Here is a 13,939-nt window from a genome sequence, read left to right as displayed (position 1 = left end):
TATGTCTCCCTGAGCAGTTGGCTAACTTTAATGGTTAAAGGACAGACAGTGGTCTCAGAATCAAGTACAAAATGTGAATTTATTGACATCTGCTCTGGGCTGCACTGGGCTTCTAGCAAGAACAAAAACAAATGTAAAGGGAAGCATGCTAATGTAATTAGCAACCTGGAGCAGTTGTGGATACAAGATGTTCTTTCCAGACTTGGTAGAGAACTGTAATTACCCTATATTCAGTAGCTTAACATTAAATGTGCACTAGAGTACCAGATTCAGCAAAGAAATAACTTATTTACATTTCAAGTAAAAATATTGGCATTTATTCCTTTATTTCACCACTATTTATATGCATGAACCATGATGAAGACCTTGCTTATGTTCTGTGGAGCAAGACCTGAAAATATCCTTTATATTGGTTATTTGATCTTCAACATCAGATTATCATTATTATAAAGGTGGGCAAAACCATGCAAAAAGAAAAGGAAGGGCATTTCCGTCGATGGCACTAAATGAAGTACAGTCAAAGTCACAAAGTTTGCCAATGGCCAATTTCTGGTATTTCATGATTCTTTTCAAGAAAAGATCAAACGGGCTTTATTTTGCCATTTGGGGGTTACGTGCCAATCAGTATCATGGGACAAAGACAGTAAGTAAAGGCATGAAGAAACAAAAACAAGCAAATTTTGCACCAGAACAGATGTGCTTAAATTAACCGAGTGACAGTTTGTGCATCAGTCTCACAATGGCTGTCACGAGAGGTGGGGGAGAAGTACCACGAGACTTAGTTGTTCAGAGGCTGCTGAGCAGCTCCAGGAAACCTCAGTGAAGCCACCCCTCCAGGCTGGCGCTGCACCCCCCTACTTGCCCGCTGCTGCCTCCTAGAGGGCACTCTTCCTCTGGCAGTGCTGGGAGTAGGGGACCGGACAGGGGTGCTTTGGAGGTACTGGAAGGCACTCTGGCGACCCACCTGCCTCTCTATGCAGTTAAAGGTGAGGGCCACTCCCACGTTGCTCTTCATGATTCTGGAGGAGCCGTCGGATGTGCCATCAAAGCACCGGCCGAGCGCGATCTCCTTGGCTACACGAGGGTCCTGGTCAGTGACTGTGTAGATGCCATAGTTGTGGCCCAGTGGATCCAGGGGTGCCAGCATGGTGTACTCACTGGTGTCATTGTTGACTGGCAGTGGTAGGTGGTTGACCAGGTACTCATGCAGCATGGAGTTTACACTGGCTCGATGGCAGCTACCTTGGGGGATGACCTTCACTAGTGTGCGGTCCACACGTTCCTGGTCATAGAGCATCCCACTGCATTTGAACTCCAAACAAGCAGATGAGACATTGGGCTGATCCCTATCCCGTGTGCTTTTCACATCCCTGATTCCATATAGCTTCCCTACAGTCTGCCGGTGGGTGCCCCCCATGTTGCGGGATCGCACATTCACCTCCACTGGCCCCACAATCTTCACCTTAATGTAGCAGGCCCTGAACTCCATTGGCTTGGGCCACCATGCCAGGTAGTCTTCAGTCCAGCTCATAGGGTCGTCCTCATTGAAGGGGACAGTGTTGTAATCATACCGGTCCCCCTCGATCTGGTAGAACCGGAAGTGGGCTGCACTGGGCGGTGCCTCTTCACATGCCTGCAGGTTCTCAAAGGCATAGATGGGCCCATTGCTCTCCTCAGCTGAGTTGGGCCTTGGCTTGGCCATGCTAATCTGAAAGGCTGTCTTCTTAACCCGTGGGTCCTCATGGTCTGTCCGACGGTATTTGAGCTTGTTGAGGTAGGGCTGAGGGACACCAATTGCATTTGGGTTGAATTTAGGAGAAGACGCCACTGCTTCCAGTTCTTCCCCAGACAGGCTTGCCAAGACATAGGCAGAATAAGCATCAGGGGACTGGTCATCGCAGAAGGCAGGCAGACAGGCCCCATTAGGGCCTGTGATGACACTGTCAAAGCGGCCCCAGGCCCTGGGGTTGGATGAGAAGCCAGTCCTGGGCTCCAGGTTGATCACAGAGACAACGACCCCCTGGATCTGCTCACTGGGCATGAACCTCTCACTCCTATAGGCCCTCACCTTGATAAAGCACCTCCTGCTTTCAGGGACATCTAGGTTAAAAAGCCTCCTCTCTCGGATCTCCATGTTGCCCACTAGAAAGGTTCTCTCTTCCCTTTTTTTCCGTCTTTGTCTCTCAAATTTGAAGTCACCTTCCTCTTCCCACAGCCCTGTGTCTGGGTTGAGTGACCAGAGTTTCATCTCGGGCACGTGCTCTGGCATCTTGACCTGGGCCGAGTCAAGGTGAACCTTCACCTTGCCAACATTAAGTGACTCAGAGGTGGCCTCATTTGTGAAGTCCACAGAAAACATGCCATATGTCCGAAGGGGGAAGGTGTCTCCTTCATCATCGATGAAGTTCAGGTCACTCTGGACAGCCGTGGCTGTGGAAATATCACGGGGATCCAGGAAGGTCACACTGGCCTTTACTTTTCCTGTGTAGAGCTCCCCGTTCTGCTTGTAGAAACTCTTGGATGGGATCTCCAGCTCAGCCACAGGGTCTTCACCCTCTACTTCCCCCAGGGGGATAATGTTGGTCTCCATGGCCTCCAAGGTGATGGGCTCTTTCCGCCGAAGCAATTTGATCTCATGGAACACTGCACTTCCTTTCTTGTTGAAGGGCAGCACTTTGGTGGTGTTGACAAACTTCTGCAGCCTGTCCACAAATGTGAGCACCAGCCTCTCAGTGTCCTGGGGGACGTGGAGGGTGAAAGTGCCCTTGTAACCGGTCATGCTCACACGGTTGCCCCCCATGTACACGTGGCCAAAGCGCATGGGTTCCCCATTGTCGGCGGCGCTGACACGGCCCCGCACAATACTCCGGGTCTCTGTACACCGCTGGCAGCTACACTCCTTGGCCACCTTGGTGGGCAGCGTGTACCCACTGCACTGGATCTCCCTATCCTCTGTTTTGGAGATGCCACAGCAGCTTTCCACAGCATCCTGGCACCTGATACCATTATCCTGATGCCCTGCACAGGTCTTGACAGGGCAACGGCCCACATCATAGTAGAAGGAGTTGGTGTCATTCTGGAAGCAATCATGGGGCAACCGGATGAGGTAGCTCTCAGGGATCGGGTTGCATGGAGTCTCGTCAGGGGCTGCGGAGGGAAATGGTGTGGCTGGTCAATGTTAAGTTCACACCCTATACAAAGGGCACATTAACCTCGCCTCTCTGCAGTGCTTTATGGTTTTCAATGTATTTTCATATCCATGATCCTGATTCTCACCCAACTCATCTGAGGAAGATGGAACGGCTATTGCTAATCCCGTTGTATACATGGAGAGATAGAGTTGGTTGCTGAGACCACTAGAACAATGGCTCTCACTGAAGGTGTCTTGAAAAATCTTTGAGTGTGTGCTGAGTTACTGCCCCAACTGGGAGTACTGCTGGCATATAATGGGTGGGGGCATTGCTGCACTGTGACCGGCAAAGCCTGGCACTCTTCTGCATAAAGAATTTTTCTCTATCCTGCGTGACTTTCACATATCCCATCAGATAGTCATGTGGGTGGCGAACCTGTTTAAAATGACCAGAGCCTAGTATTTTTTTTACACGGCTTTACTATAACATCGAATTTTTCAAAAATGCAACTACTGTAAAAGTCAAGCTACAGTTGGACTTCATTTAGCTTGGAAAAATACCAAGAATTGTTCCTTGCCTCAGAAAAAATTATGTATCTACAGCCTTACCCAAGGAATGTGAACCACCAAAATGATACCCCTGTATCCATCAGTATTTGCAGCTGTCACATTCACAGTGACTGGATTCAAATGCAAGTGTCTGACCTCTTAGTTGGCATTCTTGTGTGATTATGCCAAAGACTTTACATACTGAAATATATACTATTTTGTATTAAAAGCATTTTCTTTTTCTTTCTCCTTTATGTTATAGTTTGGGTTGCATGCATATATACTTGGCAATTATATGTAGTCAACTTATTATCTATAAATTTAACTTCAGAATAGGAAAAATAATTGTTAAATTTAAAGTATTAAAAATAACCGTGACAAATGGGGAGCATTGGTATTATGGTTTGAGAACCACAGCTGACTGGGCTCCACGGTTGCCAAGGTCCAATTGTCCTGTGTCCTGAGGTCTGTTGCTCAACTTTCTTGGAGTCTCTAAAATTTTCCAGAATCCTTCCAATAAATTTTCTCTTCCTCTGCCTTTTGTTTGGTTTTGTTTAGGCCAATTACTAAGCTATGCTCCTTCTCCCTCACTTTCCAAGTACAGGTTCCTGATTGGTTTTGGCCTCAAGTCTTCCTCTCCCCAGCTCACTTGTTGAAGCCAGCTCTAATCAGATCACCCCTTCTTGTGAAGCCCCTCAGTTACCCATTTCTATACCTTTGCTCACTCTGGCCCATTGATCTGGAACTCCCCCACCTCCACACACACAGTCTCCGGCCATTCTTTAAGACCAGGGGTTTACAACTTTGGCTGCAAATTAGAATCCCCTGGGGGAGCTTTTAAACTATGCATACCCAGGCCACATCCCAGGCCAATAAAATCAAACTCTCTGAGGGTAAGACCCAGGCATCAGTATTTTTAAAAACCAACCAGGTGAACCCACTGGGCAGCCAAAGCTGAGAACCACTAGTTAAGCCCCAGCTGAAATGCTGCTCCCTCAAGCAGCCACCTATGGTCACTCCCTGCTGGAGGGTCTCTGTCTTTCATTCATAGAGCCCATGACCTCTTATCTCCTGTTTTAGCTGCCTTGGTCTATCTATTTGTTTCTAATTTACAACTCTTCACCTCTCCTGGGGTGGCAGCTCCATGAGGGTAGGATTGGGGTTTGTGACATCTTTCTGTCCCAGAGGACATTGCACTGGACACAGCACAGACATGCTGGGGTTCCTACTGCGCAGTTATGTCCACTGGAGTGCTCCCCGGTCCTGCAGTCGGGGTTCCCCAGAGACCCTGACAGGCTTACCTATGACAATCAGCTTGGCGACGTGGGACTTTACAGCCCCAGCATCGCTCTGGGCCTTGCAGAAGTACTCCCCAGCCTGGTCCCGCTGCAGGTTCTTCAGCATCAGCTTGTTCTCGTGCTTGTAGAGGGAGGGGTCCAGCAACGTGTTGTTGTGGTACCTACAAGGGATGGAGAGGCACAGCCTGAGGCGCAGTGCCAGGAGCAAGCAGCCAGAGAGGCAGGTAGTGGATGGGTCCCTGCAGATGCCAACACCACTTTTGACGTAGCTCATCCAAGAGCACTGACTAGCCTGGGAATCAAGGGACTTGATTGAGTCTCAGCCCCACCCCCACCCCCACCCCCGACTCAGTGGCTATGGTTCCTTGGACAAATGATCTTACCTCACTTAGCTTTGGCTTCCTGATGAATAAAATGGGAGCAGTGATTCCTAGCTGACATCACAGTATCGTTGGAAGAAACAAGACTATGGCTGTAACCTGTCTGTGAAGGGTAAAGGACTCAGAGCCACTGGAGACTCTGCCCTTGTTTGCCTTTGTCAGGGAAGCAGGGCTGAGGAATCTTGTCCTGTGTCCTGAGGATATGTGAGTCAGGACCCAGAGACCAGAGCTGCTCAGTGGGGACCCCGGTTTTGAGACGACCACAATAGGGCTTGTTGGTTGTCTGGGTGGCCTCCACCCTGCTGGCTCCCACTTGAAAGCGCCAACTTCCAGGCTCTACACTAGGGCCTTACTTGTAACTTGATTCTGTCGGTTAGTGTTATGATTAAGGCCAGCCTGAATGTAAGAAAGTTCTGGCTGCCTGGAGGAGAATCGGGCCATGTAGCTGGCAGGATACTCACCAGAAATACTTGTCTGGACTGGGCTTCCCAGTGGCCTTACAGCACAGGGCCACGCTCTGCCCAGCTCTTCGGGCTTTCGTCACGGGGTTCTTCACAATGTATGGAATCTCTGGGACAGAAGACAAGACTGGATGTTTGGGGTTTTCCTTTGTGACAGATTCTCCAGAGCCACAAGTGTTCATATTGTATGATTTCACACCCCCCTACCCCACACCCCCTCCGGCCCCTCTCTAAGATCCTAATTAGGAACTGATTCAGAATAAATCCACCTCTTCTACCTCCTCAGCCTAGGACCCGCTCTCATGGACTCTCAAGCAGCATGTAGGTGAAGCAGTGGAGAACCGAGGGACCTGGCGCCAGCCAAGGTTCCCAAGCCATTGGGAACAGAGTGAGCTGTTTTAAATAGTGCAACATTCCTGTTCTGCTGTCTACAGCAGAATTTTCTGGCCATTCTGTACCATTTCTGAATCGTCCCAGGCTCTCTCTATCTTTCCGACCTCCAAACATCACACTGTATTGTAATGACTATTTTTTTTTAAATCCTTTTAAAGAGGTTTTATTTATTTATTTATTTAATTTTCTAGAGCGAGAAGAAGGGAGGGAGGAAGAGAGGGAGAGAAACATTGACACAAGAGAGAGACATCGATCAGTTGCCTCTTGCACGTCCCTTGACTAGGGACGGAACCTGCAACCCAGGCATGTGCCCTGACCAGCAATCAAACCAGTGACCTTTCACTTTATGGGCCGATGCCCAACCAACTGAGCCATGCCAGTCAGGGCTGTAATGACTATTTTAGATAAGGTGGCCCAGGGAAGAACTCATTTGAGGGAGTGTATAGCAAGTGCAAAGGCCCTGAGGCAGGAGTGTGTCTATGTGTTTGAGGAACAGATAGGAGGACATTGTAGCTGGAATAGAGTAACTCAGTGGAGGCAGAGGAGAGGAAAATAGAAGAAGAGAGCAGAGAAGTAAGCAGGGAGCAGATGACATAGGACCTTGAAGGTCATGGTTAGGATTTTGAATTTTACTCTGAGCAAACTGGGAAACCAGCTCTTAGCACTATAATCCTTTTATTTGAAAGTCCAGCCCTACCCCAGAGAACTTAAGTACCTGCCCTCATGAACTCCGCATTGATGGTGGCTGACTTCAGGCTAGTCCTGGGCACTGTGGTTTTGATGGGAACAAACTTGGCCTTTGTGATCTTCAGGGTGGTTTTGCCATCTGGGCACAAGCCAGGAACTCGGAATCTCCCACTACTGTCCGTCCGGGTCAGTGGCTTAAGCGTCTTGGTTAGCAGGTAGACAGTGGCCCCTGAGGCTGGGGCACCCCCAGGGAGGGAGACAGCTCCATGCAGCACAAAGTCCGGGCACATGCAGGCATCACAGTCAGCATTCGCCTGGCCCATGGGGCACGTCAGGTCACAGGCTGCGGAAGAAGGGGCCACATCAGGGGGGCTTATGTGGATCCTGGCCCTCCTTCAGCCGCATCTCAACCTGTGGACTCACATATGCCCCTCTCCCCCTTAGGCCTTTGTTAGCCTTCCTTATTAGCCTGCATGACTAATTCCTGCCCGTTCTTTAAGACTTAGTTCAAGATACCTCCTCTAGGAAGTCCTCTTCGATTCCCCTAAGCTATGATAACAGACCCTGCTCTGTGCTCCCACAATATCCTCTACATTCCCTCATCAGAGCACATAATAGACACTCAGTTAATACTTGATGACTCAATGAATGACTCCATCTTAGTCTGACCCTCTAACCTATTCTAGGATGCTTCAGCCTCCACCCCACACCCTGCCCAGTACCAGGAGCAAGGGTAGTACCTGTACAGGCCTGCTCCACGCAGAGCCGGCCCTCCTCAGTGGCCTCATCACACAGCAACATCGTGTCTGCCAAGCAGGAGCGTGTTCGAGTCTGGACCCCGGTGTGACCACAGGCTGCAGAACACTTGCTCCAGGGAGACCACGAGCTCCAGATGCGGTCTGTGTCTCGGCGCAAGGATCCTGCAAAGCAGGATCAGCAGACAGTCTGACTTCCCTCCCAAGGGGACTCTGCCAGGGAATCTGACCCTGAGGCTGGTTTTTCTCAGAAAGCAGGGCTTCTGTTTACATTATAGATGTCACTAATATGCATATTTACTGCAATGACTTTTCCAACAGATGAAAGTCAAGTGTTGTCTCTAGTTTGCACAAAGGCACCATATGGGCTAGGGGTGGCCCTGAGAGGGACTTGTTGGACAAGCACTGGGACTTTGATATGCTGTCCCAAGCTGTGCAGGGGTAGCACCATCTTCCCTGTCCACCAGTGTGGAAATAGCCCTGAGGGCCCAGGACTTTAGTGGTTCAGACATCAAGCCCCCTTCTGTCTACCCTCTGCACCTCTGGTCTGAGGCCTGTGTGCAAGAATGGAGGCCTCAGACCTTGCCCAGGAGACCTTGCCCAGCCTGAGCTCCTATGCCCGAGATCACCAGCACTGCCACCTGGGCCTGCAGGGTCAGGCTGTGTGCACTGGCAGAACTCCAAGAGGGGTGGGTGCTCGTCCACAAAGTGGGCAGGCCTGCGGCTGGCTCTTGTTATCCAGGGCAGGGAGGGAGGACGTAAAGAGCAAAAACTTTGGGGCTCTGCAAACCCAGACGTGGGTTTAAACCAAAGCTCTCTACCTAGGGCTGTGTAACTGTGAGAAGTTACCTAACCTCTCTGAGCCTGTAGTAACTTGTCAGCACAGAGATTCCTCATAGGTCAGTTGTAAAGTCTGAGCGATGTAGATAACTAGCACAGTGTCTGGCATGTAGGAACTAAATGGAAACGGACACTTAGTAAACGTTCACCTGGGGTAAGCCCTCTATATTCATGATCTTAGTTAATCCTCATAAAAAACCCCTATTAAGATGGGCTAATATAACCCCAGTTCTACATGTGAGAAACTTAAGGCTTAGAGAGCTTCAGAAAATTTGCCTAAGGATACAGTTCAGCTGGCAGGCCCAGGCTTGGAACCAAGCAGCACAGCTCCGGAGTCTGTGGTCTTCACCACCACGCCACATGCACCCAGTGACGTGGACTGAATGAAAAGCACCCAGAATCACAGAACACTGTTGGGAAGATGATGGCTCTTATGACACTAATGGGTTATTAGTAGGGAGTTAAAGCACGCATATGCGTGGTATTCAGAGTTCCCGTGGCCAGAGGCAGGTAGGGGGTGCAGGCCGTTCAGGCTCACCTGGTGGGCAGAGGAAGCGCACGGTATAATTGGAACAGTTCTGGCCGGGCCGCTGCTCCCTGTTGAGGCACCAGAAGCCCTCACGGGGATTGCCATGGACCACCTGGCCAGTGCTGCCTGCAGGTATCCAGTCAGTGGTCCGAGCCTCCAGCCGCAGGGGCCGAGCACAGACACGGTCCCCATAGTAAAAGTGAATGGCATCCAGCCGCTCATAGTCACCTGGCCCACCTGGGTGGTCAATGTTGAACCATGTTGTCCACTCACCAGGACCTGAGAGATAGAGTCAGGTGGGGGAGGAGCCAGGCCCTGGAGCCCCAGGTAAGCGCCAGTTCCCTTGGGCAGCATCCCTGGTATCATTCGCTCTCCCATCCAAGCCCCTCCACTGATCTCAGGGCCTGTCTCATCTGTCTCTCCAGCATGTCTCTAATCTCCTGCCCTCCTGCACCCATCCTGTCCATGCTCATCTCCACCCCTTCGCCCCGTCAGCCCGTGTCCTGGCCCCAGCGAGCCCTACAGCATTCCTGAAACACAGAAAGCAGATTCATGATTCTGGAGTGTCCTATATACCAGGTCGCTCTGCCTCGACAAAGATGCAGGCCAAATGTCTTGTAAAAGTGGGTTTTCATGCAACCCTGACATCATGCCCAAGCTCAGTAAACACCCCCCTGGTGAACTCTCCCAGTTCCAGCCACAACTCACTCTCCAGGGGATCCGGAGTCTTGGCAAAGGTTCTGAGGGTCCTCTTCCCAGGCTGGACTCTTCTCACAGACTGGGTGATCATCATCTGCCTCCCTGAGGGCCAGAAGGAGAGAAGTGAAAGGCCAGAAATGTTAGTTACCAGGGCCCAGCAGGGACCTGCTTCTAGCCTCTCAAGACGTGGGGAAGCGGTGTGATATGGTAGATAGAACATAAGCACAGGCCATGTGTTCAAATCCCCACTCTGCCACTTACTGCCTGTACAACCTCATAAGAGCTTTATTCCTCTAAATCTGTTTCCCCATAAAATAGGGCTGCATTGATAATCACCATATCATAGGGTCCTGGGCATATTCAAGATAATAATGAGTGGAAAGGGAGCTGGCATGTAATGCATGCTCAACAAATGGTCATTCTGTTTTGCTCTCATTGTAGAAATGGATCTTTGGATGATGTGGAGCAGCCAGTGGGCTGGAGCTCCTATATTAAGGTCTGGGCCTGTCCTTGCCAGAACAGAGCCTTGTTTTTGTCTGTAAGATGGAGACATTAATTCCCACTTCACAGGGTGATCCAGTTGGCATGAGGAGTCCGTGAAGTCACACAAGTGAACATCTCTAAAGTATTTGAAGAATGAGAGCATGAGATCCAGAGATTCTGCCACTTCCTAACTGTGTGACCTTGGGACAGAGATACTTAACTCATCTGACCTCTATTCCCTCATCATACATTGAGGGTAGTAATAGTTTCTCCCTCAGAGGATTGTGGGGTTTGATAAGCTCATTCATAAAATCCACTTAGAACAAAGCCTAACCCATTGCGTTTGCTAAATAAATATTAGCAACTCCTGTTAGCTCAATGCCTGGACATTATGTCCGTTTCCCTTCCCTTGGCAAAGTTTGGCTTTGAGAGTCTACTCTCCCCCTAAAGGATTTTTTTGGCCTACTTGGCAGGGCCTGCCTGAGGATGGTCCGAGGCGGCTTCCGGTCCCACCCCACCTGAGGCTGGGTTGGAGCTCTAGAATGGGAAGGGGACAGGCGAGCAGAGGGCTGCAAATGCTTTGAAAGGCAATTAACTCCCGTGTGAGGAGCCAAATTATCTCTATGCCATTTAATTGACGATAGGAGCTCTATTAATCAAATGACTCTGATTTCCCCTCAGATGGTTAAATTTTAATCCTCCACGCAGGCAGCAGCTGTCAGGGTGAAAAGAGCAAGGCAGGAAGTGGGCACACAGGGTTTGGCAAGACGCTGAGCCAGCCTTTGTTCCCGTGTCTGTGGTCACAATGCCTGCAGGGCATGCAGCTTTAAAAGAGGGGCTTGGCAATTTTTTTTTCCTTTACCTGAGTATGTGGTTAGAAACCGGGGAAGAAAGGGGAGATGGGGGAGAGTATACAAGGTAGTTCTGGGAGCTCTGATATTTATATGCCTCGGAGAGCCCATTAAACAAATTCTCTCTACCTATTCCTCTGAGAACTGTGTCACCAGAAGATGGGGTTAGAGGACAAGGAGACCAGGAGGGGTTCTAATGTCTGTGATATTTGGCTTCAGGGTCTAAAGGAAATTGAACTGTAGGCCAAAAGACTTTTCATGAAAGTAAAACCAGATTGAACTCCGAACCTGCTTCTGAGAACTCAGTGATCCCTTGTGATTTCCTCTTGCTTTGGCTGCCAGGAGGCTCAGAGCTAAATTTGTCACACAGTGGTAGTATTCCTCTTATCTTTTTTCCTCTCTCTAAACGACAGCTCATTCTTCTCATTTAAAAGATTCTGTCCTGTGAGTTTTAATATTGGGAACCATCTCAAATCCCTTGGGGGAAACAAGCAGGATATAAGTTTTGAATACATCCATAAACTAGTCTCAGGTCTTAAGGCAGATGCATAGTTGAGTCCCAAACTGGACAGGACTTCACTATGTCTAGTTGGGGACTGGGGAGATAGCAAATACTTAGCCTGTACCCAACACAGAGGTGATGTCCAGGACCAGGAAGAAGAACACCCAGGCCTTGGTCCCCACCATCTTTTCCCCAGGCCCTGTGGGGACCGTGACAGAAGATGGGTGAGGGTGCTTCACAGAGTCAGGTCGTCCCTGGAACGTGGTCCCCTAGGAAGCTTCTCAGACCCAATGACCTGCAAAGAAACCAAGCCTGTCAGCTTCCCCGTTTCTGAGTCGTCTCTTACGGCGTCAGCAGAATTATTCCTTGCCCTGTCAAGGTGGAAGGGTGGATAGAAAGAAGTTTCGTGGAAGGTGACACCTGCCAAAGTTGCAAATGCAGGCTGCGAGGGAGGAGCAGAGGTTCAGATTCTGAGTTTAGATGAGGCCGACTTGGAGTCACACCCTGGGTCCAGGTGCGAGGCCCCCACAGTGAGATGGGACACAAAGGAGAGTAAGCTCCTTGCTAATGAGGAGGCGCCTGGGCTCCCCACCAGCAACCTCTGGGTGACTCATTAATCACTTCCAAGGCCTGGGTAGGGGGGCATGTTTTGCCACCCTTTGGCGGAGCCCACACTCTTGCACAAAGGGGTTACATATGAAGGCTGTGAAGCCCCAGCCCCAATTTCAGTTGCCCTTCACAGGGCAGGCCAGCTGGGGGGCACAGATGCTTCAGACATACCACCTCTGTGAACACATTCCCAGATGTGCGCAGGCTGCAGCTGGAACACATTTCTGGCCTGCTTATTTGGGGTCTGGCTGGGAGTTACACAGCCAGGAGCCCACTGAAGGAAATCGGGGGGTGCGCGGTGCGAGCCCAGGCCTCCCTGATGTCTGCAGGGGCGGGAAGGAGAGAGCGGCCTGGCGATGAGGACAAGGGCCCGTAGGGCATGGCCCAGGCTCCTGCTCATTCTTCTCTCTCCCCAGAGCTCTGGTCAACCCAGAATCTGACCTTTTTTTAAAGATTCGAAAGCAGTTTCCTTCAACTTTCAAAGTCCAGGATATGGTGGGAAGTGGGGAGATTTCTCCTTTCTGGAAAATAGATTCAAAAGTACTCAGCTGTCCCAGGGAAAGAACAGACCAATCCCATATTTTCGACCATCTAGCTCTAAGCCTGCTGTCCCGTCACCAGCTGTTTCTCAATCCAGGGAACAGAGGCACAGGCGTCCCCAAGGTCTCCGGCTCTTACGTGTCTTACCCCAAGCTCCAGGCTCTGAGCAGGGAGCAGAGCGCTGCGTGGGCCTGCGCAGCATTCAGTCTGAGACCGCTCCGGGACTGTCTGGGAGGCCAAGGTGGCCTGAGGCACCTTGTGGAAAAACCATTTCCCATCTGGCAGCCCACGGAAGTTTCCTCAGCATACGCTGTGCTGGTTAGGCTCCCCATCCTACAGCCCTCAGAGCTCTCGGACCAAGCAGACCGGCTGACCGCAGGAAAGAAGCAGGGCGCTCAGAGGTACAAGGATCCTGACTGGGGTCATTTGAGGGCCCCAGGCCTCAGGTGGGGGAAGGAGAGGACTGTGGGCCAATGTGGGGAGAGAACTCTAAAGCAGAAGAGGGGTTCTTCTCTAGGGCAGCTGAGGGGTGGTCCAGGGAGGGCAGGAATGGCTGAGCCAGACAGTGGGGTGCGGGAGAAGGGGAGTGGAGCTCACCGTGTCCTGAGCAGGATTCCTCAGCTGGGGGGTCCAAGTCTTCGTCTCTTCAGCAGTCCAGCCTCTGGGCCTTATATAGCACAGCTGGTGGCTCAGGCTGTGGCAGTGCGCCACGGGAAGCGGCCGGGAAACCAGATCTGAGCATGAGGAAGCTCAGCCTCTCTCTCCCCTCCCCACATCCTAGGCAGCTCCCAGAGGCTGGGATTTCACTTCCAGATCCTTAGGGGGAGATGCCGCAGGGCCTGGTCACGGGCCAAGTGGACAGCGGCCTGGGGCTCCACAGGCCAGAGAAGAGAGATGGGTGGGGAACGGGGGTGGGCACTGGGCGCAGCCCTGGGAAGGGGCCAAGGGGAATTGTCCATCTGGGCAGGACTTCATGGCTTTGCTTTCTGATCCCCCACATTTCCCTGGCTGTGGCCCACTCATACAGAGAAAGGACTTTGTTGGTTTTATCACATACTTCAAACTCTCTTAGACACACAGGCCACTTGACCTTTCAGCTGGGTGTGCCTGGTTGGAATTGGACAACTACTCAGCTTCTCTGTCCTCTGAGGGCGCACTCAGAGATCCTCAGAAGGAACAAGGAACAAAGGAATTGCAGGGCGCAGGATGCCACCTGGTGAGAAAAGCTCTTCC

General features: G+C 50.9%; 1 protein-coding gene across 2 annotated transcripts; it reads right to left on the bottom strand.

Annotated features, from left to right (window-relative positions):
* Positions 1-636: 636 nt before the first annotated feature.
* On the bottom strand, positions 637-13,422 carry CILP (cartilage intermediate layer protein). 2 transcript variants are annotated; one of them, XM_054564404.1, is made up of 9 exons: positions 13,304-13,422; positions 11,682-11,852; positions 9,731-9,823; positions 9,032-9,301; positions 7,639-7,818; positions 6,927-7,241; positions 5,819-5,927; positions 4,981-5,138; positions 637-3,147 (listed from the first exon to the last, which is right to left on the bottom strand). In XM_054564404.1, the coding sequence occupies exons 2-9, from the start codon at positions 11,740-11,742 to the stop codon at positions 779-781; spliced, it is 3,555 nt and encodes a 1,184-aa protein (XP_054420379.1). In that variant the 5' UTR covers positions 11,743-11,852; positions 13,304-13,422; the 3' UTR covers positions 637-778. The 2 variants fall into 2 exon arrangements, with proteins under 2 accessions (XP_054420379.1, XP_054420388.1); XM_054564413.1 differs by lacking the exon at positions 9,032-9,301.
* Positions 13,423-13,939: the final 517 nt, after the last annotated feature.

This window comes from Pteronotus mesoamericanus, unplaced genomic scaffold (genome assembly GCF_021234165.1).
Source record: "Pteronotus mesoamericanus isolate MK-2021 breed Mesoamerican mustached bat unplaced genomic scaffold, CSHL_Meso_final contig_164, whole genome shotgun sequence".
Classification (NCBI taxonomy): domain Eukaryota; kingdom Metazoa; phylum Chordata; class Mammalia; order Chiroptera; family Mormoopidae; genus Pteronotus; species Pteronotus mesoamericanus.
The sequence above is the reverse complement of the archived record's forward strand: the minus strand, read 5'-3'. Positions and strand labels throughout refer to the sequence as shown.